Here is a 27,764-nt window from a genome sequence, read left to right as displayed (position 1 = left end):
AAAGGCCTGTTGACGAGATTGTAAAGTAAAATCATTTGTATCCATTTCCCGGTCCATTGTTGGATATCAACGTTCAGCATCTCCACCTCCACCGGGTGATGGGGTGCGGAATGGCGATTGTTGTTGTTGGGGGTTCGGCCGTTCGTTTAGTTCGATTATTCCTCGGCGATGAGGCTGTTGGAATATCCAGTAGCTAGGGACAGGTGAGGAACCCTTTGGGGACCAAACAAGGGCCTACGATAGGTCAGGTCGGAAAAGGCCCATTCTCGACCAATCCCCATCGGGGATCTTCTTTCGGATACATCCAGATCCGCGAACTGAAACCTGGCAGATGACGAGATAGGCGCCGCTCTTCGGCAGTCTCGTAACGGACGCCTCATACCGAAAAATATCGGGCCTCTGGGGCCTGGGTCCTGGGAGCCTGGGCACCACCTGGCTGCTGGCTGGCGAGAGGCCTGCCATGCCCTGGTGATCGCTGCGCGCCGAGCAGTACACCGGGCACCGGCAAGTGCGGAAAGGGAAGCAAGCACACGCTGTGGTACACTACACACAAGACCCCTCGCCCAGCAAAGACGGTCAGAAAGAAGACGGAGAATGGAACATTTTAGGAATAACGGAGGGTGGTGCGTAAAACACTTTGGTACGTACCCCCTCCTCAAATAACCCTATCTTCTCAAGTACCTCCTCCTCAATCAACCCTATCTTGTAAGTACCGCTTTTTGATAGTCCAAGTTTATTTCGAGTAATATCTACGCTATAAAAAAGGTCACGCATTCACGCAATTCAGCTGGCCCAAAAGGGAACTTTTTGCCATATTTTGCTTTATATTGGGTTGCGGAGGGTGGAATGCGATGGTTACAAGTTTCAAAATCGACTTTGGACTTTCTTCACTTGGAAAGTGGTGATAATTGCGGGTGGCAGGGGCGGTACGTACCGAAGTGTCGACGCTTTACGCAAACCCCAACGGAGACGGAGCTGTCCCTTCTCGTCCCCCTTGTCCTGCTGAACCTCTCATGCGCAAGAGTGGGTTTGCTGCGCAGTGTGGATTTCTCGGAAGCGTTGTTGACATTGCCTAGTGCACCGTTTTGTCTGGTATTGGCCCTTGCATATGATCTCCCCCCCTGCTAATCGCGGGGGTTACGACTCCCAGAAGGATGCTTGGATGCCAGGCGCCGCGCAAGGGTGCCACGGTCAATAACGGTGAGAGCCTGCTTTTTGGTCCGTTTGGAGGGCCAGCGACACTGTGTTCAAGGTGAGACTGTACTTGTTGCAAGAACGGAGGCGCTCTCTTCGTGCGACGCACATGGCAACAAGGGTAGGTACCTCTCCGGCCTTCAACCCGATCGGGGGGCTTGTCAACAATGTGTTTTGTTGTTGTTGGTGAGAACAAACAAAACTGTGTTTCTCGTTTGTGCGTGCCTTGCCAGGCGCAGACTAGTAACCGGCACCGTTGAGACTAAGTTCGGCGGGCTTTGTTGGTCCTGTCGTGGTGGTCGCTGAAGCGCAAAAATGATTCAGGTTCCATCCATCCAGTCAGTCAGTCATCCAGTCGCATGATGATATCGGGTCGATGGACCAATCGTGGGATTCCCGGGCTTGGAGGACCAGCGACCAAAAGGCCACTCTCGTGTCACGTCGGCCGAATCTGAAGGTGCGATCTTGCATGGATAGAAGGAGGTAAGATGGGTTAGGTTCTCGTCTTTGGGCAAAACGGCATCACTCGTATGCAGGTATACTTGCGACGAAAATGCGTAATCCGTCGAATTACAGTAGTGACGCCGGTGATGGGAGTGTGGTGATGCCGTCGATAGAACAAGGACAGGGCGCACTTCGGTGCTCGAGCGCCGAGAATAGCAAATGCAATATTTACATTGCATTTGCGGGATCTACAGGCGGGGAGCACAGACGTTTGGGTGTATTTGGGTGCGTTTGGTGATGTCGACGTTGCGCGAGGTCGCCGACTTGGCGTTCCCGACGTTGCACTTGGTCCCCGCTTCATGGGTTGGGGCGTCACCCCCCGTTGTGCCTCGTCACCTTGTCCCACCTCAACCACCACCTTGCGGCTGCCGACGAGAGCTGAGATGCTGGCTCTTAATACGACTGTTTTATCGTCCCCCAAGTTATTACATTTCGACTCTGTAATAAGGCCGCTCCCCTTGCCGCGGCCGCTCCCTTCTTGATGTCGGTTTCGGATTCGTATCTACGTATGTGCTTGCAACGCGGGGTCCTACTTCATCCACTTTGGCTGGTGCTCGTCCCGTCGACTTGCTGTTTTCATTCTCGAAGAGGAAGAAATATCTAGAGTCTGATATAGTCAGGGCTGCTGCTATACTGGTACCCTGATGGTGGGAAGGTGATGCGATGCTGGGATGTTGGATGTTGCTGTCAACGCTTGGACGTTCTTGAGTTTCTTTGCAAATCGACAGCCAATGGGATAAGACATTCGCCTAAGGAAATTCGGAATTCGCTTCAGTTGACTCTGGATTGGATAGGGAGCTGCATGGTGGAATAGTGTTTTTGGGTGTGTGCAACACACTCGCTCACTGTGTTGTGAAGAAAGGAGCGGACGCCGGACGGAACAGTGAAGCGAGGAACACACTGCATCGAGTTCACAGACCAACAACGGTAAAAACGGTCCAGGAAAACGGAAGCAACGTCCCCAAGAGAGAAAAGCGGCAGAACGGTTCGTCCGAAACTGGATTGGGAATGTTGGCCGTTCACGTCGATCAGTCAGTGACGCTCTGACGTCCGCGTTGCAACCCTGTCGAGTTCTGGACCCCGCCAGAAAAGGGAGCCGATCCGCCGGTACGGCTCTGGGTGTCCGTGCCACATACAGATGGACGGGACGGGACCTCTAAGCGCTCTAGAAAACACTGGCCGTCCTTCCACCGCAACGACACGGGCGGGCAGTAACCCTCGGCGGCCTTGACACCGTAACAGTCGCATCAAGCGAGTTGTTTGCCTGTCTTTCTCCTCTTGCCCGCTCACAGTTCCATCTCATGCATCTGTGCAGTTCTCCGGCTCTGGGACGGTGGCCGGGCACACGGGTTGGGACACCCGCGGTCCACATGGTGTGTGAGAGACCAGTTGAATGGATGGCATGGAAATGGGTGAAAATGGTGCAGGCATCGAGACATCAGCATCAGCACCGACATGGACGTCACGCATGGCTCCCATGGACATCATGAACAAGGGCATCATCACCACGAGGCGATTCATGAAAGTCCCACGATAATCTACGATTATCATCGAGAGTCCCACAATATGGCTCCAACTACGGAGTCCGATCCGAATGCCTTCTCCAGTGCTGCAGAGATCGGGACTAAAAAGGAGATGAAGGAAGATGCTCCTTCCAAGTCCACACTAAAGCGATGCCATCAACTGGAACACCGTTACGAAATGTGGGGAGGGATCTACAGTCCCGTCATGCCCCCTTTTACCCACTGAGCCACACCTCCTTCTTGGGGTTTTCGGATTTGGGCACCACGATGCCACTAAATTCCAACCCATTTCGACTTCCTTTTCCAACGGCCGCGCATGATGACGGTTTAACCGAGTTCCTGCCCCGATGTGTTGCCGCCAACGCTCTCGCGAGCTTCCACACTAGACCGAGCAAGATACCCACTCAGGCTGCCATTTCCGACAGGCAAAAAGCTGGAAGTGAGGCAAAATCAATCACTAGAACTATCACCGACGTTTCGTCTCGGCCAGGAAAGCTTGCCTAGGCTCGGATTAACTTCCAGTTCCTTACTCATTGCCACACCTCCATAGCAATCCCATTGCGGTGACTCGTGACAGAAGGTAGCAGCAGTAGCAGCACAGTGTGATCCTCCACGCTCCCTCAGTAAAACGAGCCAAGAGATAATTTTTTTGCAAAGTCTCCGAAACTCGTGTCTTCACCAGTCAACAAAAAGCCCTTTGGTATTCACGGAGACGAAACATCGTATTTCCCCACCACAAATTTCAGATCTTAATATCGATGTTTCTAACTTGTGCTTAACCGGAAATATTTTTCTTCACAGCGCTATCTCGGCGACATTTTCCGGCACCGTTCAGGCCGTTGAAAGCCTATCTGCCCCTATTTCCTCGGCTAGGCATCATCTCACAATCTCCAGCTTGTTGCCGGGCCCCATCTCCCCATCCCCATCAATCCCCATCTCCCATTCCGCTATTTTATAAACCCCTTGTCCAAATATCGTCGCCCATGCTGCCCACATGTAACCCGATCGACCGAAATCTGTTCACTAAGTTTACCCTTCAGCTACCCCGTCGTTGTCCATCATGCTACGTTTTTGTCAATTGCCAAGTGGGTGAGCTGAACCCCTTCAGAGTTTTTATATGTCTCCGGGCCCATGATCCCGGTCGCCGCTCATTCATCAAACACCACAACAGTTTTTTTTTGTTTCTGTTTTGGTGTTTCGCAAGTGGGGGTTATTGTTTTTGCAGCGAAGGTTTCGGATTCAACTCCGGTCATCTCACAGACCAGGAATCACGTTCAGAAACCCCTTCCAAAAAAACAAAAAAACAAAAAATAGCGGAATAATGCCATGATGGAGTCCCGTCGTCCCTTTTAGAGCGAATTTCGGTATGGAACTCGCCGTTTTCAAACCCACGAAGCACCGACATTCTTCATGTTCTCTCACAGCACCGACATCCCCGAAAGCTTCAGTGCAATACACACACACTACACACACGCTAGTGCCCAAACTTATCGTACTCAACTTAACTAATGAACTAAATGAAACTACCTAACTAACTACCCTTTCCCGCTTCGATTCGATTCGCATCGCGAAGACGAACTGAACGGGCACACGAGAAACACTTTCATGCACTTCGTCAGGAGGACCCAACACTGAAACTAGCTTCACCGTTGCCAGTGCCAAATGTTTCGTGTCCACTCACTCCTTCCTTTTCTTTCCTTTCCTTCCTTTCCCGTCCTAAACGACTCGGACTCCTCACCTCCTACCTGAAAGTTCTCCATCAACGTTGCCGCCTTTCCCCCTTTCGCTTTCGGAATTACGACAAATTTCCGTTGCCAAGCAGCAGGTGGTTTCAATTCGCTCAGTCATTCTCTACAGTACCACGCATGGCTTTCCTTTCTTGTCAGTCCATGTGGAGTTCTTTTGTTTTATCAAAGAAATTCGCTGTGCGGTTGATATTGATATTGCTGTTGCTGTTGACGATGAAGCTACCTTACATAAGGTCTCTTCGGTCCCGTCGGACGGACCTTCCTTAGCAGTAAAGAAAAAGGAAGTGAACCCCGACGACGGGAGAAACAAAACATTTCAGTTCCCACCCCTACCGCAAATACATATATGTCTAGGACAAAATCGTAAGAAGAAGAAGATCGGATCGGGGATTTTTTAAGAGGTTGTACTATCGAAGACGGGGATGAAGGAAGGAAGGAAGGAAATATGTCGACGTAAGGCGGCGCCCGAAATTTTTTTTTGAACCACAAAAACGCCAGAAAAAAAGACAAGGGCAGATGAACAGATTATGGTCGGTAGATTAGAGGCCACCAATTTGTTATCCGATGTTCCTTGTTCCATGTATCTTATGTGTGTGTGATCTAAACTTAGTAATTCACAACTGAAGTTGGTTGCACAACCTTAACATGAACTGAACCCGGGGAGGGGGTGTTGAGGTTCTCGTATGACACGACATTTTCCTCTCTTTCTCTCTTTCTCTGCTCTAGGTATGACCCTAGCTCGTATAACGGAAACACAAGAAAATGGGCAATTCTTTTGTAAATGCTAGTAAATGACGGGGGTCCTGCCCTGAATGATATGATGGTCCTGGGTTAAGGACGGGAGAGGGAGGGTTTTGGTATGCAAAGTTGTAAGTTCCAACTTATCAGCTTCACCGGCTGGTTCAATTCGCATTCATGTTGACTTTTTTTACTGTTGGACGCAGGCACTAGGTGGTAAAGCAAGTGGTTTGGTTTCATCTTCGCTTGATTTGACCAACTGGTTTTGCTTTGACTTTGGAATACAACATGCAGTAAATCATCTGCTGATGCGGGGGGTATCTCAACCAAAAAAAAATGTCCTCGTCCGTCCGTCCGTCCGTCCGCCCGACCCTGATACAACAAAAGAGGAAAGGAAACATCGAGGTGCCTAATGCGTTCTATCCATCCGCCATGCCAAGCCCATTTTGTGATCCCTTCCTTTCCTTTTGATTACGATCCATGGTACACTCATGATGAATAAGCTGTGAAAACAGATGAAGCCCCTTAAGTGCGGTGATATCACCATCTTACTCAGGGTTGACGCTTTACATTATTATGATCTGATATGCCGTGTTAGTTTCATGCTTGACTGGGAAGGAGATCATTGCCAGGAGAACGTACCACATGTAATTGTGCTCAATCTTGGACACATCCTTTAGCCCTTGGCTCTAAGGCGGTTATAATATTTGTTTATAGTGGATAGTTGCAATTGTCTTCTATTTGCTTAAGAGCACAAGAGGCTGGTGACCGGAATCCTAGCATGGTTCTTTTCGTCTCGTTGAACCAATGCAATAGGCGAGCTAGGAGCCGTTGGCAAGTACTCAGTGGCAGAAGGGAAGTACCCCATTGATGACTGTCGAGGGAAAGGAAGACTAGGGCGACGGTAGGCCGCAGGAGGTGCGAAGGCCGCCAGCTGTCGGCGATCAAACTCATCCAAGTCGCCAATGGATGAGGTAGTGGGAGAGGGCAAGGTGCTGAATGGGGCAAGCCGCCTTGATGTGGGTGGTGTCAAAAGCTGTAGAGTGATGCCGTTTTGGCAATCATTTCCATCAACGTATCCATCAGTAGTGGGGAAGACATGTGATGGAGGGAAGGAAGGAGTGAAGGGAGTGGTGCATCGGGCCTGCTGTTGTTGCTGCTGTTGCGGCCTGGAAGGGAACCACTCGATGGATTCATGGACGCGGTGATGAAGGCTGTCGTTGAAGCTGCTAGGGCTGGATGGCCTCCTCGATCCCGTGTAGATGTCCTGGGGATATCTGATGGGGCGCTGCATGTGTGCCCTCGGCGGTTGTCCGGGACTGCTTCTTAGAACATCAGAGGCAGACACGCGTCTTGGTGCGCTCTGTCTCCTTAGCTGGTTCTTCTTGCGGTTGTTGAGGCCGTTCCAATAGTTCTTGACGGCATTGTCGCTCCGACCCTGGAGCTTCCTGGCAATGTCTGCCCAGCGTGGGCCCTTCAGATCCACCTCTCTAACGATGATAGCCGCCTCTTCCTGTGTCATAGGTCCGTGGTTCAGCCCTGGCTTCAAGTTTTGATGCCATCGCTCTCGGCACTGCTTGGGGGTCCTGGTTCCGAGAATGCGGGCAACGTTGACCCAGTTTCCCGGTCCTAGGTCCTTAACCAACTTGATGAGTCGTTGATCCTCTCCTGCTGACCAGGGACCTCTCCGTTGGTCGGGCATGTTAGACATGATGGTCGAAAATGTCGATGAAGTGGACGACAGTGTTTGGTGTTGATGGCGATGGAGATTGTTGATGTTGTCCGTGACTGGGGCTTTGCTGATGTCGAATCGGGGTGGATGTCGATGACTTTTGATGGATGTTTGATGGTAGAGATGGATGGTTGAAGGTGGTGTGGGATGGAGGTTGGGGATGGGGGGAAGATAAAGTAGTTAAAAGGAACGAGGTACATAAGATGACTGGCCGATCTGGAGTGATGTGTGGGATGATGTTTTGAGACGGTCTAATGCCACCGACGGACGCTAGTAGATGACGGGATGCGAGGAAGAAGAAAGTTGGGCGCAGGCCCAAAATGTCATGTATGTATGTACTAGCTTGCTGGGTATCGGCTAGCCTGGTATTTCACTTGCAGGTACCCAAATGCAAGTTGCGACTGGACCGTTCCCCCCCGTTTGAAGGAACGGGTTTCCACTTCCGGTACGAGTCTCAGCCAGGGGTCAATCGGTGTACATAGTACGAGGTGGGATTCCGCATACCAGGCAGTCCACTTCTCAGCCCCTTATAACGCAAGCAACGCGGATGAACCAGAACTCGTTTATCTTGTCCAGAATTCGTAAAGCCCGGCTTATAGCGTATTATGTACACCTAGCCGATGTGTCGAGCGAGCGAACAAGTTGCTCCGCTCCAAAGATGGTCATGAAGAAGGAAGCCGCGAATGCCTTCACTCAAAGTATACTTGCACGTTCCTTATCCCTTCCTCTCAGTACTGTGCAGACACCTTGCTGGCGGAGTCGAAACGACAGGTGCCATTTGAAAAATGCCAGTGGCTTCCTTGACCTAATTCGATGTCTGAGAGTCCAGGTCCGCCCCTTGTCTGATATGCCACCGTAAGCTAAGTCAACCTGAATGCACTGGGGTACCCATATTGAGCGTAGCCAGTACCGGTTACGGAAAGAGCGCAAAGATCAAAACGGTCAGCCCATGACGTCTGGCTTGTAATGAAAACGGTGAGCTTGTCCGGACAGGGCAGGGGTCCCCATGCTGTCCTAGTTTTGCTTGACAGCCTGCTCCCGGCGCAGCTTTGGACAGGGGAATTGATGCTCGCCATGCCAATGGAACTGATATCCGTGCGTGGAGGAGGTACCTCACGACACGTATTCGAACTGCCCCTAGATTGAGGGGAGGATGCATATTTCGATAAGGAAAAAAACATACCGAGAAGTCAGAGCCTCCAACTCATCTCATCTCATTGACTGCGGTGTTTACTGAAACTTTGTCTAAGTGACCAGGAAGGGGTGGATTAGCCAAGAGGTAAGAGGCACGTGAGAAACCTCAAGTGTCCAAGTCCAGAGCCCGTGCACTTGCTAAATTGTTAGTGTTCATTGAACCTCATTGGATAGATGGCTCGTCAGGCCAGCCAGTTGTCCACGTCGTTGGCAGCCAACCGAATCATTGCTCGGTGCCCTGCTGGTCTTCTCCAAGCCTTCTGTCCACAGCACCTTTCCAGTCGCAACCACAATGACACCAAAGTGGAAGACAAGCCACACCATTTCCTGGATTGACAAATCTACGCACAAGTTTGATTCAACCCTTTCCCGTCGATTCGATCAATGATTCCGCAGGAAAGTGGCAAACGAGTGCTAATCTGCGTTTGATTTGCGTGTGCTTAGAGATGTGTCTGCTGCGTAGGTAGCACTTGGTCGCATCCTGATGTCCGTAAAGCTGCGAGCCCTCAATTCGCTCGATCCAATAATATTGACAGCACATCCGACCAGTCCATACCCTGACCATGGCGCTCCCGGGAACTGCCAAAGCCGAAGCTTGTGTGTTGCCTGTGTTCGAGTGACGCCGACCAGACGCTGTCCGATTGCCCAGTCCTTGCTCAGCGATCGCAGAAAGCCCAGTTCAGAACCGGAAGACCCAAGGACCCCTTACCTGCCTCCGAGTAAATAGGCCTACCGGCGTCGATACTTGACAGGAACACAACAGCAAGAATAGCAGGGAAGGCAGGATCGCCAAAACCAACCCGAATCGTCCACTGTACTCGAGGAGCGCTCGCTTGATAATATTGAACCCGGTCCATCCACACCAATCCGCTCCGCGTCCGTGATCCGTCCAAATCCATCGCCCACCCAAACTGTCGGTTGCATCTGATATGCCAAACCCCAGCGTATAGTGCGTTTGGGGACGTCCTTCCCACTGCCCCGGTGAGGAATCGGGGTGAGGTGGGAGAGGCATAACGCGGTAGGTATGTACATACACAACGCTACTGTTTATATTGGAGCGTCTGAGTGTGAGAGCGCTCTCACAGGCATCCTTCCCACTGGCCTGGTACCCTTTCTATTCTCGTCAGCCATGCATCTACTCACACACATTGGCTGGTTTCGTCCCCCTGGCGAATATTTGTTACGGCAGCGGAGGGCTCGGATTTGCTGCCGCGGATTATCTTGCATGTCCTCTTCAAGACATGTCCAAGGATGGACATGCTTACGCCGTGGTTCCCTCTGCTCGCAGTCAAGTTACCACTCTCTCCTTGGCCGAGGCCAAACTGGCGGTGGGCAGCTCGGTCCAACTCCAAGGAGAAGAGAGGAAAAAAGGAAAGAAAATAGAGGGCAGCGTGAACACTGACAGGCCAAGCACTCAAGTATGTTAGGTTACACGGCGGGAATCGCTAACTCATCGCACCAATCTCGATATTACTACGTATACATGTCGGTAACCTTTGAGATCTGGGGTAGTAAGGCGAACCAAGCGCTAGCAAACAGCGGGCGTTTGGCCTTTTACGAGCCTACTAAAGCCCGGGTCTGAGTGTGTCGTGGGTTCCGTGCCTCGGCTTGGGAGGGAGATTCCGCCGGTTTTCCGTCCGTGTGTTGCTAAATCTGGACAGAATTGATTAACTCCAGGGTTGTGTGAACAGTGGCTTCAAAGGTCATCAGCGTGACGGGATTCTAGCGATCCAGTAACTTGGGTTCCCGACCGGTTAAATGCATCGGAGCAGGGGTTCAGAGGACACAACGGCGCGTCCATCTCACCAACCCAACGGTTAACGCACAGTATGTAGGCAGTGTGTCAGCCAGCGAGCCAGAGTTGGCAACGCTTGGACGCAGACCGTACCGACAAAAGTCGGATGAAAAGGGGACGAACAAGCGAACAAATTCGCATGGTGATTGGGATCGATGTCCGGACGGAGCACTCCGAGCCCGCGCCGTATTGTAAAGGTAATGAAGCCCCAGGCCCGTATAACGAAGCCCGCGCCGGAGGAGGCATGTCTGCGATTCTCGACATGGTTATATCTCCGGTGCGTGGCTTCCAACCTGAGACATGAGAATTTCACTGTGTTTATCCCAATGTCGTACATTCTCGGGGCAACCAAGTTGAGCCCTTGAGTAAGCAGGACCAGCAATCCATCTCTGCTATCTTCAACGGCCCTATACTGTACACACAACACTGTACTCCCGCTCACATCATAGCAGAAACGGAACAAACACCCGGCGGCGCGTTTGGCGTTGAACAATTTCAAATGTTGCAACCCACCGAAGCAATCACGGCTGCCTTGAGCTTCCGAGTCAAGCTTCTGTTCAACGTGATGGAAGTTGCTGTGCCCTTTCCCCGCGGTGGTCCCAACTCGTCGGGATCATAGCGAGGGGCCCGGCCAATATGGAGTGCCACCTTCCCTATAATATCGACTATCTCACTCTATCTCACTCGTGACACTACCACGGCATATGGGGTAAGTCGTCCCTTCCTTGTCTACGCAATAATACCTTGGCCTCAAGGTCCGACTGCAGCCAGTGAAACAGCTGTAATTTGGCAAATCATAGCAGGACCATGTTATAGCCCAGCTCCAGTCGAATGGCACCCTGAGGGCTCGCTCTTGCCAGACTGGAACCTGGTGGTGATGGACACAGAGGATACCTAGGGCAGGGCAGGGCAGGGCAGGGCAAGGGCCCAGGACCAGGCACATCACAGTCTGACATCCGGCCAGGCTGTCGATATCCATTCAACAAAACTGAATGACTTGCAGCCGCATTGCAACAGCACCTCAATAATTTGCGTCTCATCACCTGCCCCACTGTCAATCCAGACCATCATTCCGCCGTCCGTCTGTCAGCTCCAGCTCCGGTCGAGTGTCGCTATCGCAGTCCACTGGGAGCCTGGGAGAAGTGGTTAGACTTCAATGACTCCCATCTCCCATTTCACCCGCCTTCGATCGACCTCGTCGTCACGGCCTGCAATCTATTCACTATGACCACGGTACGAATGCAACCTGCAAGTCACGACTGTAGAGAGAGCAAACGCACACAGACTAATTTCGATCCAAAGCTTGCCAAGATGGCGGAACAGCGAGGGAAAGCTTCCGTGTCGAGGAAATCTCCCAGTTCTTGGTTGCAACTTGCACTCAGTACCGGATGGTCACGATCCTGCTGAGCCTGCGTACAACTGCCACATCTGGGCATGCTGGATTGAATTGGCACAGGCCAGCGAATAATCGCTCCACACGTCTCCATCCAAGCCATGAGATGCCCGAGGAGCGAGCGGGTACTAGACGTGCTTAGGTGCGCCCCCAAGATGCCGCCAACATCCCGACTGACGGAGGCGTTGGAGTGTTGATGTCAGTCGCAGCTCCAGCACGCATGGAACATCAGCATGCTTGAAACTGGGGATTACGTTGAGACGGAAACCGGGCAAAAAGGCCACCTCCACTACCACGGGACGATCCCCGGACGGGCTTGGGCACCATTGCTGTCCGTCTTTCGAAGGAGCCGTCGTCTTCCCAGTCGAAGCTCGCAACAGTCGCCGACTCGCCGGTGGCCATCACACTGCTCCACAGCCACGGGCTTCCCCTTCCTCGGAACCTGAACGGACCGGTGCTCCAGAAAAACGGTATAAATGGAACCAAGTCAGCCACACTGGCAGGACTGGCACACTGGGTACGGATACGATACGGCTGCGTGCCAGCGGCTCGGGCACCACCCTCCCTCAAACCATGTGGCTAAAGCCCGACTCGGTGACCTGGGACCCAAGAAGGGGAGCGATCCGTCCGCCAAGCTCTTTAGCGTTGACGCAAAAAACCGTTGTCACACAGCTTCGGGTCAAGAGGCGTCCAATGATGGCAAGAAGATCTTCTTTGGTGGCGTTCCTTGACTGTTGCCCGTAATCCCCTTGTCGACCCCCTTGCCCACTATCAATCCCTACCGTCGCGTACCGTCCACTCACCTTCCCCACTAAACCTTTCCTGGCGATTTCTAGCGAGCGTTCAGCTGAGGCTTTGGCGCCCTAATGCCCAAATGGGGAATCTTCAACGCCCTTGTCGCTGGGCATCTTACTTCGATTGTTGTTCATCAAAACGCGCTGCCCAAACGGTCATTACATTGTGTTCTGCGGGAAGAAGAGAGTAGCAAGTCAAAGGTAGCCCAACCACGGCAAGACGATGGGATAAACAAGTTACACTTTCCGCATCAGACACAATGAGCTACCGAGACACACCGAAGACTGATAAAAGATGTAGCTATGCAGTGCTAGCGGACAAAGTGCCCTGAAACCTCAACAATAGCGGCCTAGGGGCATGCCTGCTAGCACTCCTTAGGGCTTCCCCGTCACTCACTGTAACGGTGGACGGCTCACCCCCTTCGTTTTGACGGTCACCCTGGCCGTCCACTAAACCTTCTTGACGATGAAGTTGCGAGTACTGGAACAGGAGCGAAATGCAAACGTAACCTTGGATACGGCAGCACCACGGTAGAGGTAACCATAGGTGAGTAAATGCCATAATTCTCAAAACTGACCGTGGTACCAAGATTGACTAACATGGGAAGTGGCTCATTATATTCATCCACCGGACCCGAGAGCCTCAATCGAATGAGCGAGTCAATAGTAAGATCGAACTCCAGTTAGCCGGCGGATGCTCAATTCCACACCGAATACAGGGTTTATCTTCATGCAATTGTCCCTACCACATTAGCAAGACATCATCAGGAGGAACCGACCACCCTGTCATTCAGGTGGCAGGAGCGGTCGCGAGATTGAATGATACGCTTGGTTGTGCCGCTAGCGGTATGACCTTCACCAACAAAAGTCTCCGCGAACCGTTTCTGTCAGCTATTGGATGCCTGTAATGCCCAAACCCCTGTCCAGCTCAAACCCAGAGCCGCCTCGACGGAGTCCATGCAAGATGGCATGAAAGCCACTCACATTCACAGTGGTTGGGACTGGAGTCCCGTTTTAAACTTCGACGGACACACTGCCGTTCTCCATAAGCGTCATATCGCCTATCTTACGCACATCGTTGGCAAGATCCGCCTCGTTGCCATGCTCCTGATGGTAAATCATGGATCCACTCGACTAATAGAGCATCAACAACCAGCGCCATTTAGCTCGCTCCATTCCACTTTGCTTACCCTTCCTACTTCAGAATGGTGGCCGTTGGACATTCAAGACAAGGCCATCACGGCAGCTTCCATTAGTCTGGTTTTTCGTCCCGCCTGTTGGTTAACGGTTTCTCCATCCTATGCGCAGCATCCGCATCTCCGAGACACTCAATGGAATCGGCGCTTGCTTAAACGGCTGAACGAAGTTGGTCAGCTGGGCTAGCAGCGTTTTGGATGACCGGATATTGCCCGGTCTATCCGGAAGGGTCTTCTGCATGGCGAAGGAAGTCCTGCCATCAGTACGACCTAACATCAGGGAAGAAGATGCAATGCCACTGTCTTCTTAACGTGTTGGCTGGCCTGAGCCTGCCCACTAGAGGCCCGAGTGTCGGGCTTGGTGGAAGCCTTTGGCAGCTGGCGTCATCGAGACCACAACCGATGAGGGAGTCGGTGCCGGAATACGGGAAACTCCGTATATGGTCGGCAGATACGGAGACACCAGGCAATTATGTGGCTTACGTTGTACGTCCTGCAGACCCACAATTCAGTTGCCGTTCCAGGGCTGATACTGAACCAGAGGGATATAGGTCGGCGACCTGATCAAAAGCCTTGCTGCAACATGCTCAGAAAGGCATTAAGTCAGCCCGCGGCTGCATCAAGGTCATCACGAATTCCGTGTGCGGCCGACCCCCGCCCGGCCAAGCACATCTCATGCCGCAACCTTTCTTGTTCGCTCCCTGGTCCCCGGCCGGAGTCCAGATCTTCGACACTTTTATCCTGAGAGTCCACTGGACATCCATCTTTCTTCTGTTGCCACTATCGCTGAGAGAGGCCTCAAAGTGAGACATGAACAGGGTATGGATGCAAGAGATATGAAGGAGGGGGGAAGGTATGGATGCCAACGCACTTGTTCGTCGGTCCCATCCCCGTCCTACCTACTTCTTCTGATATGCGGTCTACCAAACTTTCCAGGATAAAGCAAGAATCCAGATGAGTGGAGGGCGGAGGCACCGCAAAAGTGCCGAAGCGATGTGTGACTTTTCTAAAGGCCGTTTAATTAGGCCGAGTTCCTTGAGAGAAGGCAGTTAACCCACCGCATACTTTATTTGCGCTCGGTTCCCTTCTCTCCTGGCTGGCTGTCAAGCTAAGCATGGGAATCTTTCCAGTCGCAGCGATATCCGACTAGGAGATGTCGGCAAAGCAGATAGCTTGGTCGCCGACTGCCGTGGCCCACTTGGGCTGTGCCTTCCCACTCAGTCAGCTAACTATTTGCATGAAAGGTGACGACAACCGGTGGTAGAAGCTTGAGACATGTCGACGGAATTGACTCCGTTCAGACGAGGTGTATCAACGCCGGAGCAATGGACCACACGACAGGGTGATTGGCGCACAGCACTCTGCTTGAACAATGCGTATTAAGACGATCTTGCTTTCAGAGACGGTTACAAACAGGAGTTCCGATATTTTTTTTTGATTTCAAAGCGGGGGACGTGACAAGGAGCTCAATGAGTCTTGCCCAATGGAAGCTTTATGGCTGAAACTCTGTAAGTCCTCCACTTGACGCCATCTCAGCCATCTCAGCCATCTCTCGGTTTCGGGGTCTGACCAAATTCCCAAGATCTGGTTGGTTAGTTCCAAAAGAAGGCAATCAAGTCCCGGGATTGTGTATGAGCATTTGGATTGGTCAGTCCACATCTAGAGGGAAATTACACATTTTTTTTTTTGGAAAAAAGATGCTATTCGTGAGCAACGACAGCAAGGCACAACTTTAGTATCATGAAGTAAGCCTAACCTAGACGTGTTGGACTGGGTTAGCAAGCTAATAAAAGGCCGTTATACCGGTGAGTACGGTTGAGACAGACCGTCTGCTCCACAAGAAAGGAGGACGGTTAAAAATGTACGTTGCCAAAGAGAGAGAACGGATGAGATGTGGGCGCGGCGGTTGTAAAAAGAAGGTGAATAACTGGGGTGGGTTTCATTCCACATCAAGGCTTGCAGTGAGAGGCAGAGGGGGAGCGCATCCAGAACAACTGGGATGTGATACCCAGGACTGGTTGAAGGGAGCATAGGCGGAAGCGGGGAGGTTGAAGGTGAGGGTCAGGGAACATTGCTGTTGGTTCTCCTCCCCCTTTTCCGTTCGTATCAGCCCCAACCCAACCGTTCTTATCAAGCGGCCAGCCTTTTGGTGTGATGGATGTCAACATGGTTGCATACCAACCTTGCCTCTTTGCTGAGACATGTTGGAGCGTCATTGGCTTGATGCTTCCATCCATCATTAACGGAACGCGTCACGACTCCCCCGATCACCAGAGACGGCTGGACCAGTTGAGCCAGGGAATACTACTTGTCTCCTTGCCCCTCACAAGGTGATCGTTTCCCAGAATGTACTTGTGTGGTAATTTTGTTTCTACGCTGGCTGCACTCTGAGCTGCTTGTCTCGGAATGAGGAGGCCGGTGGATCGGAGGGAGGGAGGGAGGACACTCCGACAATATGACGGGAGAGTTGACCTTTTTTGGAATTGGGAGTACTGACTGCAATTAGCTTAGTACCAGGAACGAGTGACAAGTGAACTGAAGCTTCAGCATGCAGAAAAGCGGCATACATTGAGGTGATCATTCGTCGGTCTAAATCATCCATGAGGGGAAAACGCTTGCTGGTTCACTTGCTGATGCTTTGGTCATCCACGACTAGTAGAGGTACAAGCTGGAGCGGCTGCGAAACGGTCTATTTTCACGCAGGTTTGATACATGTACCTCTACGGTAGAGGTAAGGTAGGTACAAAGAAGTTTCACGTCTCATCATCTCAGCTGTTAGAAGGGGTAGTAGAGCGATTGATTTTCACATGATCGAGAAATGCCCTCACTAACAGCGGGTATATGGGAATTTCACTCGCCGTTAAATCTCGTACGAAGTGGAAAATACGAGTTCTTGTTCGTTTCATCTTGTCCTCACTGCAGCGCCGCGAACGAAAGAAGGAGCGATGCCCCTTTGCTTGCAATTGTGGTGGCCGCGGTTGGACATGAGAGTCAAGGCGGAAAGGACGAGCTGGGAATGCTCACTCGGACACGCCAGGGAAAGGACGGCTACTCGACCGTTGATTGCCCTGCTCGCAACGGTTCCCGGGAGGGAACCCATAAGGCCTCCTCCCATTCTAGGTGCAAGCCCGTGGAGGAGGTACACTGCAAGCGGAGGACAGAGAGGAAGCCGCAATGCAGTCACGGACAACTGCCCCTGAACTCTAAAGGACCCCGTCACTGCCGGCCTTGGGAACACCAACGGCAGTAACTGGGTGAACTGAAGCTGGAATGGAGTATCTGCTGATCTGGTACACCGACTGCGTGACCCGCGGCGGATGAGGGCGACTGGAGTGTTACACTCACTCATTTACTCGCTGTATGTCGTCGTTCGTCGTGACCATTGATCGTGTCGACTGGGCATTCAGCTGCACTTTTTGAGCCACTCGATCAGGGCAACTGCAATTCCAGTAGCCGGATATTTACTTACAGGTACCTACCTAGCTACCTAGAGGTAGAGTTGACCGTGCTGAGTGCAAGACAACAGCGTGAAAAACTGAATGAATTCCCTTCTTGATGGCCGGGAGCTGAAGGTGTTGGCAATGTCAGTGTCAGTGACCAAAATGGAGTTGTGCTGACCAGTTGGTGCGTCCGGTCTAGTCCAGTGAGGCCAACCCACCGGCTGAGTGCGTTCCATGCCGCTGCGGCATGATGATCTTGACGGACTCGATGAATAGTAGAGGTAACTCGGACATCCGCTCGTTGAGCACGAAGAACGCAGCCCGCAGTGCCACGGCTCCATTCCATGGTAACAGTTGAGTTGCTCGTCACCGTGGCCGCGACTGACTCTCACTATAAAGACAAGATTCCGGGACTGGAGCAGGAGACCTAAATGTCAACAACTTGAACGTCGTACAGGCAGCCAGCAGGTCCCGGTTCGTCTCCAAAGTCCAGTCCTCGAAAATCGGTTCTTGGATTCCGTCATGACACTGCCTCACTGAACTTGAACCTGTCGCAACCGACGAGTGTCAACAAGCGAATTACCTGGCCTCTTCTGCGTCCGTCCAGTCCGGTTAGCTGCTCATACCAGTAAGAAAGTGGTGAGTTCGGACTCCCAGCCTCAAGTGTCTCTGTCGAGGGGACCGGAACTCACGGCGGTGCGCGGCATGTGAAGTAAACCGCATCACATTCACATGGTGGACTAGATTTCGATGACTGACCTTCCAGTTGCCCCCAGTTGTTCTCGCTAGAGGCAGGGCACCTATAAAGTGGCCTTCTTCATACAGTAGACGCATTTCGAGTTGCTCGACGTCGGGAAAAATGCCGTACTGCCTTTATTTCGTGTCATACATGCAGGGATGAAGTTCGGGAAAAGAGAAGACAGAACGATGGTACCGCTAGACAGACTACAAGATGGGAGTGTCCGAGTGGGGTGAAGACATTACACGAACTGATTCCGCGGCGTGGTGTGTCAAGAAGAGTCGTTGTATTTGGACATTCATTCCCTGTAAGTCCAGCTCGCGCTGTGTCTTCCCACGCCACCAAAATTTGTTGAAAATAAGTATTATCTCGGTTGAAATGTGCACATATTTTGTGCAGATGACTTCCAGTTCCTCCCCCAGCAACTCCGCCAAATCTACCAAAAAACCCTGCCTAGAGGTAACCACAACAAAAGCAGAAAACGAGAAAGCCTGAGATTCTAATCCTGCTAAAAGATGACGAAACCCGCCGACAGTAACCCAAGTGGCCCTTTACCCACCCAGCGCTCAAAGATAAATATCCCCTCCAACGCCATCAACCCATCTCTGCCACGCCATAGCATATGCGTTTTCCAGATCTCTAACCCATCTCCGCGTATCAAACAACGCACAGGTCCATTTGCTCTCCCACAGCAGTTTTCTCAACTCGGCAAGCCTTCCGACCGGTTTACCATAGTAACCAGCCTTGTAACCACCGTGACCGCCGCCAGCACCGTTATTCCCAGACATAGGAAAGCCATCCACAACCAACTCATAAGTCAACCCATTCGCAAGCTCAATAGCCTTGTTCTCATATTCATAATCATCATCGGCAATCAGGTCCTCTGCCGCCCGTCTTCCCGCTTCACTCTTCGGAAGAGCTCCCTTGAGGATGGACGCTGCCATGCGTGAGCACATCTTGTACTCGTACCGCGGCAGGGTCAGGAGGGGCGTGCTTGACCACAAGACATCAGCGGCGGTCGTATGCGCGTTGCACTCGGGAGTGTCGAGGAAGAGGTCACACACGCGGGCGCGGGCGATGTGTTGCTGTTTGGGAGCCACGTCTGTGAAGATGATGCGGCTGGCTACCTCTTCACCGGCCCATTGCTTAGCGGTTCGGCGGAGGTTATTTTCGCCGAGCTCGGGGAACCGGAGAAGCCACAAGACGGCTTTCGGAACATCTTGTAGGATGCGAAGCCAGGATCGGAACGTAGTGGGATCGATCTGTTGTACGAGAGTGTCTGTTAGCTGGGCTGCACATGCAATCTCCCTTGCAGAATTAAGAACACGTACCTTGTACAGTTGATTAAAATTTCCGAGGATGATCCTGTCGTCTGGGAGATTGGGGAACAGCATCTTGCGCATATTCCATCGCCTCCTTTGTTCTTCTTCCCAAGACATCCCTCTCTCATCCGAGCCATCGGCAGACTGTTTGTGATCGCAGCAGAAGAATGTGTCCTTGCAATAGATCAGATTCTCAGAGTATACCCAATCTTCGGCCTCGGCATCAGCTTCATCGCGGAATACATCCTCTATACTTAGGTTGTTTCGATGTGGACGCAATGTCGATGGCGGCACTGAAGTTGTATCTGCGAGCAGATAATCGCACCACTCAGCCCCCAGTGTTCCTGCGAATCCCATGAAGGCCATTTGAATCGGCGCGGGCCGTGCTGCGAAGACCTCATTGCGAGCTCCCCTAGTATAGCCGTTGAGATTTATGAGGATATGAATTCCATCCGCAACAATCTGCTGCACCAGCCTGTCGGATGACCAGGTGCTCACATCTCGGAAAACTGGTGCCTCGCGCTCAATTTGTTGGCGGTGAATCGACTTATCGCTGGCTGTAGTCGCATAACAGAACGCCCTCACCCGCGTTTTATCGTGGAATCCAAAGACAGATTGCATCAAGTGTGCCAAAGGATGGTTGTTGAAGTCGGAAGATACATAGCCTATGTTGAGCTGTGGACTTGGTGGCCTCGGAGGTTCATATACTGCGGCGGGGATCCATGATGATCTGAGGGTAGAACACGAGATCCTAAGTGCGTTCCTCTGCGAGATCATGCGGACATCCTTGGCTGTGAGAGGGCATGTAAAAGTGTGGAATGGTAGGACTGTGGGCGCGGTTGGAACCGTGAGAGTAACGGGAAGCCTTGGCCGAGCGTATCCAGAAGCCGACTCTGTGCCGTGAATGTATCTGTCCCGATACCAGGACCGCATGGTAGCTCTTGTAGCTCGTTCAATAAGCCGTAATACCCGGGAGCCTTCCCATGATCGACCAGACCACTTACGCAATTCCGCATCCAGGTCCAGTGAACCATCGGCGATAGCAGCTCTGGCAGTCCTGAGATAACACATCAACTGCATAGTGGATTGTTCTTGCAAGACACCGCAACCCCAGGCAGAAGCTTCCCTCAATTGCTGGGCAACAATATCAACCACGCGCTGCATGAGGCCGCTTCCCTTGCCCTGCATCATCACGACGTCCTCAAACATTCCTTCTTCGTTAACATGATATCGATCATACCTGCCGTTGGCAAGCAGAACTCCCCCACGCCCCCTCCAGTCGCACACTGAGTTGAGAGCTGTAGAAAGTCCACAGACGGCTTCAGCGAAATCCGGGTTGGAGGTTACGGCCCGCTTGTAGTAGATGATGGCATCGTTGGTGCGACCCCTGTCCTTGACCGCATTTGCAAGGTTCGTCAAGGCAATGTCGAAGGTGCCATCACAGGCCACTGCCTTTTCGTACATAGAGATGGCTAGATCGAGTTGGCCGATATCCTTGAGAAGGCTGCCCAGATTCGTATGAAGATGCACATGTTTCGGATCCAATGTGAGTCCGTACTGATAGTAAGCCAGAGCTAAAGCAAGCCCGCTTCCAGGCACAATGCCAGGGATCGTTGCCGCCATAGAGGCATCTGGGACAGACACCTGTTGTGGCGCCGTGAGTTGGACGCTCGCAAGAAGAATACCCACGTTATTAGCTGTGGATGGACTTTCCTGGAGAGAAAGAGACAGGTAGTAAAGAGCCAGAATATCACCAACGCTGGGTGACTGCTGGGAGACACCTGCACCAGAACCGCCATTGGACATGGCATCTTGCAAGATCTTGGCCAGTGAAAGCAGAGCGTTGCTTGTCGTTGATACGGCCGATCTCCTCTGACTACTCGATACGACGTATTGAAGCCCAGGGAGATGACCACCGCTAGCCGCAAAAACGAGCTTTGCAGTGTGCTTTGCTCTCTCAGGAGGTAGCAGTAGCGGCGCAGATAGATTCTTTCGTGTCGGATTCTGTAGCGATACCATCCCACCACTGCCTGGAATGAGGACACTCTGTATCAGGCGAATAAGTGACCGGAGACCCTTGACTTGTCGTCCGGCACTAATCAGAACAGCCTCCTCAAATGCTTTGGACGCGCCGTCTATGTTCTTCAGAGAGTAGAGGATGTTCCCTTTGGCATGGATAATGCTAATCATCCGACCATTCTCGCTCCCAGGAATCGCATAGCCACTGGAACCAAAACCTGGTTGCCTGCTATTCTCCGCAGTGACAGCAAAGAACGTCTCGGGACTGTCGGTTTTATCCCCATCATGCAGAAATGGGTCAGGGCTAGAGTCTGTGACGGTTGCTGTCGATGCTGTATCCGCTTCGCTCCCAGTCTCGCTGGCTTGATCATGTGCTAAACCACGACTGGGCATCCTCAAAGAGCGTTGGACGAAGTCGATCACCTTGACCGCCTCCGGGCTCTTGTGTCTATAGATTAGCATATTCACCAAGCTCTCCACCGCCTCCAAATAGCTCGGTCGTTTCTTGACGGCTTGCGTCCAATGGTGCTCGGCTTCTTCAGGTCTATTCATGGAGTAAAGTGTTGCTGCCATGTGGGAAATGGCTTCAACATGGCTTTCATCAATGCTCAGCACCCGTCTAAACCACTCGAGTGCCTGATCGTAACGCTCGAGTGCGTAATGAAGGCACCCGCCAAGCAACATACCATCCACCCACTTCCACCCACTCTGCTCGCACAGGTTTGACAACACATCCAAGGTAGTCTTGGCTGCGCCAGGAGGTGAGTTAAACTCATGTTGACGCTTAGGCAGTTTGGCCTGATAGTAATGCCCTTGTGAGCCAGGTTTTGGATGGCCGTTGACATTATCAAGATAGAGCGAGCGAAGATTAGAGCGGCCGGAGGTATAACTCAGGGGCCGCGAGGTAGCGTCATTTTGGTTCGAGTGCTGGGGATAGCTACCGAGTGCGTCTGGACGCATGGAAGGGGCGGCGAACTGGGGACTCAAAAGAGCAAGCGTCCTGGGCGGTCTCGGATAGGCAATCCGGTGCCGACTTCCTGGCTTAATGCCTTCGCCATGATGTAGGTGATTCAGATACAAGACTAGGTCATTATATGCCTTGTGGGCTAAATGTAGTGCCCGATCCTTGAAGTGAGCTGGTGACGAGGCCTCCCCATTGCCTTCCCGAGAGCGGCCGTCTGGTTTGGAGTTCATATACTGCGTGGTGCCACCAACATATGTGGCATGTGGCGTGAAGGGCCCTTGACCATAGTGCGAGAAGCCATCATCAAGAGGGTAGGCTGAAAACGGCAATCTGAGTGAGTGTGCGTAACCCGGCCCGTAGACTTGAGGAAGACTCTGCTGGATAGCCGAGTTCGGGGGAACGAAAGCGCTGTCAACGACTGCACTTGGCTGTGCGTAATTACCCCCAAGATTAAACGAGTTTCGAAAGTCAGGAAAGACACCGTCTCTGTATACCGAAGGTTGTGGGAGCGCCGCGGGACTGTACACTCCTGGAGTCATGAACTGGTTGTAATAGCCAGGCCCCAGAAGCGGTTGCAGATTGGATACGGTATGGTGACCAAACTGGGGGATGGGCGGCGTAAGAAGGTTGCAATCTGCGGCACCAAACCCTTGCCCAACGTTTGACGGACCAACTCCCCAGCCCAGCGGTGTGACGGGACCCGACTTGAGCGAAAGGGTTTCGGTGGCTGAAGCGAGGCTTCCTGGGGTCAGTGGGACGGAATACGGCCAGGGACTGGCTGGTACTGGATGCTGAAGGTTGCTTGATGTTGAAGGGCCAGAGAGCCCAGGATCAACAGTGGCGGGAAAGAGCCTTGATGGACCCGGAAGGGCCATCTGCTTCAAGGGAGGTGGCCCGGATGCCAGGTGTGTTAGTGAGCCATCGTAACCATTATCGATAGTTCCTCTCGGAGTTTTTCGTCGGAGTGAATGTTCGGCGCTGTGGTCCGGTGCGTGGGGTCGGTGAAAGGTGGTCGTGATGCGGTGCAAGGTCGGCTGGGTGCTCCGGGAAGGGAACGACCGGGGTGTCGGGTTCAAGTTGCTAAGGTGGTGTTCATGAAGATTCGACGGCTGTTGGTGGCTTTGTTGGTGGCCTTGTTGGTGATTCTGTTGGTGGTGCCTTTGATGCCCTTGATGCCCTTGTTGGTAGTGCGAAAAGCCCTGATGGTGAGTGAAGTAGTCTTGTTCGTGCGAGTGCCCATGGCCATGCCCATGTTGTGCTTGAAAGGAGCCCCGGTGGTCGAACGACGGCGGCACCATATGGTGCATCTGGACAAGATGTGTCATTGTATCATCTAACGATAGCCAGGTCGAACGCGTGTAAACCTTTGCGAAAGCTGATCAGGGCTGGTAAGTAACTTGTAGATGTGATGGCGAGGAAGATGGAGAACGAGAACAGGTCCAAGGACGGGGTATAGATCTCCGGGTTAAGCAGGTATTCGAATCATGGAAAACGTGCGAGACTAGAAAGGAGTGACGAGGAGCTGAGCTGGCGAAGAGCTTAAAGCCTGTCGAGTTGATCAGGCCGAATACTTGGTTCCTTGCCGGTCAACGCATCCTGATGTTGATGGTGATTTAACGAGCGGCCATCCAGAACTCGAACGTGAGCGAACCGGTCGGACCAGGCACAAGACCCGTTATCATCTGATACCAGTGGAGATACTGAGACGACAGTTTCTGTATCCTTTGGTCCCAAGTCTTGCCTTCCTCCTTCTCACCTTTCTGCTTGTCCAAACTCCCGTCAAGAGCGGTCCCGCACGTGGGGGGTTTCTCGCACAACACGAAGCAAAATTCTGTGATGATCCGTGATGGCCAAGCAACCAGCAATCCTGGCCAATCAACCAGCCCCGATTGCCGGTGCCAGCACCCTGCGCGCCCGTACCAGAGGCCGAGAGACGATAGACAGACAACAGCGCCGAGTAGGGCGTGAGATTCTTTAAATTCGTGGGTTCGCGAATTGACAAGTCTGGGTGCGGTGCGATGTGGATGTGGGTGCGGGTGCGGGGACCTTCGGCGAGCGGGAGCGAACAAGTGTGGATCAGGTCTGCCGGCGGCGACGACGTCCAGAGTTACGGTATAAACGGAGACGGCGAGGACGGGGCTCGAACGCGGGACTCCGGACTCGAAAGGTAGAAATAGCGCCGGAAGGTGGAGCAATGGGGTCCGATTGTCTAACGCGCGTACTGTGTGTCGATTCGTACTTTAAAGCACTTGCGCCCGGCACTGACTGCGGCCCATTGAACAGCAGGTGTCCTGTAATGCAGCCTCGAGGCAGGTATTGAAAGAGATGGGATGGAGGTGATCGCAGGGAGAACCAAGCGGTTTGGAGGTCGGCTTTGCAGTTTGTTGCAGCAGGAGAAAGTTGAGGTGTGAGTTCTGTTGGAGGTGTCGACCGGAGTTGGTAGGGTAAGTACGAGTTTCCTTAGAGGTACACACCACCAACAACTCCACTGCATTTACAATTGAAGATTGGAAGGACTACCTAGCCCGGTCTCCATGTGCCTGCCGTGCTGCCCTACCCTATACGCGGCAAGAGCCAATGTCTGATATTCTCGATCCAGTAAAGCGGCCGAAGAGCAAAAGGCACCAAGAGCGACCAAGAGGCACCAAAAGGCATCAGGCGGTGCACATTCGCACCTGCGGCCTGCCAACGGAACCACACGGAACTTCCCTGCCTGGCTCGCCTGGGACGCTATCAATCCGGGGACCCTGCTGTCCGCCTGTTGCACCCCTGTCGCCTTCCACCTAACCCCCCGGTTTGGCGTGCTCCAGTGGGAAGGAACCTGCGACTAGAGGGGGCGTGGGGGACGCTAATTAGCTGGTCAGGAACGATAACTGCGACGATGTCAATTCATGGGGATCCTCCATGCATATTCGACCATAATTCTCTCAACACTGGACGCTTCTGTACGCTTCAATAATCATTATTGAGATCGTGTCCTATGTGTGTTTCCAAAACTGAAGCCTTTCGAGACCTCATTTCTCGGTGTATAAGCGACAAACGCACAAGGTACAGGTATCAAGAGGCGATGTACACACGGACAGAGTCGAAGCACCTTCACTTTCAGTGCCACCACCATCACCCACTTCAGCATCAGCAACGGGAAAGCCGTCACCAATAGAGCGCCATGCGAGACGTATGCAGGCTTTCAACAGGCAACATGAGGTGGGAAACAGGGTTGCACTCTGCATCTTGTCACTCCATTTGATTTGCCTCTCCATCGGTGGCCTAGCCCGCCCAGCAACTGCGCCCACTACCCAAGAGCGACTACAAAAAGAAGAGGTATACCTATCTCCTGCTCTCGTCCAACTAACACGACATGAGCAGAAGCAATCCATAGTAACCCTACGGACGTGAAGCCCTGAACATCGTCCTTGACGAGACCAAAAGGGTCCTCTTGGGTCCTCACCTCTCCTCTGACGGGAGTCCTCTCTGTCTTGCCCCTCCAAAGCTACCCAACCCCTCCTGGCTCTGACTGTCATCAGCGAAATGCTGACCGGGAACAGGGGAGAAGGATCGAAGCAGCATGGCCGGGCGGACTCCCCGCCGGTGCAAAAGGGTTCCATATTGTGGACAAGTACCCCGTAATCATATTCAGCTTTTTACATAAAGTACCTCCGCTTCGCTTTACCAATTGTTATATCCATCGTCCCCGGTCACACAAGACACCGGCCGTTGTATGTAACTGCTCCCAATGACTGCGGCGATCCGCATGGCTATTTTCATCCATGAGCCACCACCGGAACCAAGGAAAGATTCAGAAGATCAGGAAGTCCACCAGAAGCTTTAGGCTTGTCACTCCAGTCACCCGCAAGAAGGGCGAAACAGAAATCCTACTGGCTCAAAATCCCTCGATAGAGGGTGAGCCTTGCCCAAGCTCTCGCATCCTCCCAAAGAAACCTGCATCTTCTTCCCTTTTCTCCCCGTCATCGACATTTGACAGGCCAGCCCACCACTTCCATCACAACGCTAGATCTTTTCTCGGCACCTCGGCAGCCCCTAATGAGCTTGCCCCTTGGCGCCCTGTGGCGCCCTGGATCTGCTGAATGGATGGAACCATGGGAACCGAATCCATCGTGGTGCAGCACGTCTATCACATTCGCTTCTCTTCTCATTACCCATTCTCGCCATTATCGGATGAGCTGGAGGGAGTCATCTTTGCTTACCTGTTCTCCTCAATTAACCATCACCGCCGTTGCCGGCTGAGTTGCTTTTGCCGCACCAAAACATGCTTCTGCTTCGTTGTCTTTTCCGAAGAGATGCTTTGGAATAAGCAGCGACAACAGAAACACCCTCATCGCTGAAACAACGAAAAAAGGGGTGGGCTTCAGCTGTCTCAGGCCTTACGATACCTCCCTCCTTCCACACCTTTCTGGACAGATCTTGGTGGGTTTGTCAAGAAAGGGTGGTCCGGTCACATAACCCGGACCCGGCGGTGGTGTCCTGGGTTGCGGCCAGCCAACGGTGGCCAAGAGTCCGGGGTCCATATTCAGCGGACGCGCAACCGACATGTGTCACACACATATACACGAGGCACAGATGAAGAGCCAAGTCGGATCTTTACACAGGCGGACAGGCTTGTGACATGGAGAGTAACTTGTGAAGTATCCCGTTGCCGCCGCAATTTTGTTCAGTCAGGGAAGAAAATCCACCGGCCATCTCACCTATCTAAGCGGATGAATCGCTGACATCGACAGGTACTTTCATGAGAACTTCCCTGGACCAGCTGAATGAGTTCCGAACGATCAAACGCCGCTTTCACCACGGATCCATCCGAAGTTGCCTGACAAGCTGGCCGTTTGATGACATTAAACACCTGTTGGACAAGCAGGGCTCTTGACGAACTTCGCTTTTTGTTTGTGGGTTTCTTCCCTGTTTGGAAGATAGGAAGGGTGGATACTTCTGCCGGCCTCACCTCCAGGAACGTTTCGTTATACAGGGCGGACCACCGAAGTTATTACGTGCCGCACACGTTTGAGACGACTTATAATGCTGTACCACCAAAAGCCCCGTACTGTAACCAGTGCCAAAGCACCAAGCACTGAGCAGTGTATATATGGCAAGCCAACTTAATCTTCCCTACATAGCACGATTACGATGTCTACCTACACCCACCGACGGACATACCTTTGCTATCAAGTGCTACCTACAGACGGAAGTAAGCTGTTGCGCATACATATATCTATAGACAGCACGCACACATACAATGTGTGATCCGGATTCTCACAGGTAGGTATCACACAGCCGCAATGCGGGCAATCTAAAACATCAGGACAAGTGGACGGTCAAGTCACTTACCGTACCGTCGCTACCAACATCCCGATATTCCAAGAATCTGGATCCCATGTTCTATCTAGCGGTGGGGGGTGCCAGATAATGATTCAACACGAAACACATGATCAAGGTTATATAGAACCCAAAAGGTCGATG

General features: G+C 52.4%; 3 protein-coding genes across 3 annotated transcripts; 1 reads left to right on the top strand and 2 right to left on the bottom strand.

Annotated features, from left to right (window-relative positions):
• Positions 1-6,452: 6,452 nt before the first annotated feature.
• Positions 6,453-7,418, bottom strand: SMAC4_04005 (uncharacterized protein; the record flags this gene model as incomplete). The annotated part of the gene is made up of 1 exon (XM_003348112.1): positions 6,453-7,418. One exon carries the CDS (start codon positions 7,416-7,418, stop codon positions 6,453-6,455), a length of 966 nt encoding a protein of 321 aa, XP_003348160.1.
• Positions 7,419-11,816: 4,398 nt separating this feature from the next.
• SMAC4_13242 (uncharacterized protein) lies at positions 11,817-11,963 on the top strand (the record flags this gene model as incomplete). Its single annotated transcript, XM_066091328.1, has 1 exon — positions 11,817-11,963. The coding sequence occupies one exon, from the start codon at positions 11,817-11,819 to the stop codon at positions 11,961-11,963; it is 147 nt and encodes a 48-aa protein (XP_065946106.1).
• A 5,405-nt stretch (positions 11,964-17,368) lies between these two features.
• Positions 17,369-23,620, bottom strand: SMAC4_04006 (uncharacterized protein; the record flags this gene model as incomplete). The annotated part of the gene is made up of 2 exons (XM_024655608.2): positions 17,369-19,252; positions 19,322-23,620. 2 exons carry the CDS (start codon positions 23,618-23,620, stop codon positions 18,557-18,559), a joined length of 4,995 nt encoding a protein of 1,664 aa, XP_024511483.2. The 3' UTR covers positions 17,369-18,556.
• Between the last annotated feature and the right edge of the window lie 4,144 nt (positions 23,621-27,764).

The sequence above is a fragment of the Sordaria macrospora genome, chromosome 2, assembly GCF_033870435.1.
Source record: "Sordaria macrospora chromosome 2, complete sequence".
Lineage (NCBI taxonomy): Eukaryota > Fungi > Ascomycota > Sordariomycetes > Sordariales > Sordariaceae > Sordaria > Sordaria macrospora.
Note: the sequence above shows the minus strand (reverse complement) of the source record. Positions and strands in the feature narration are given on the sequence as shown.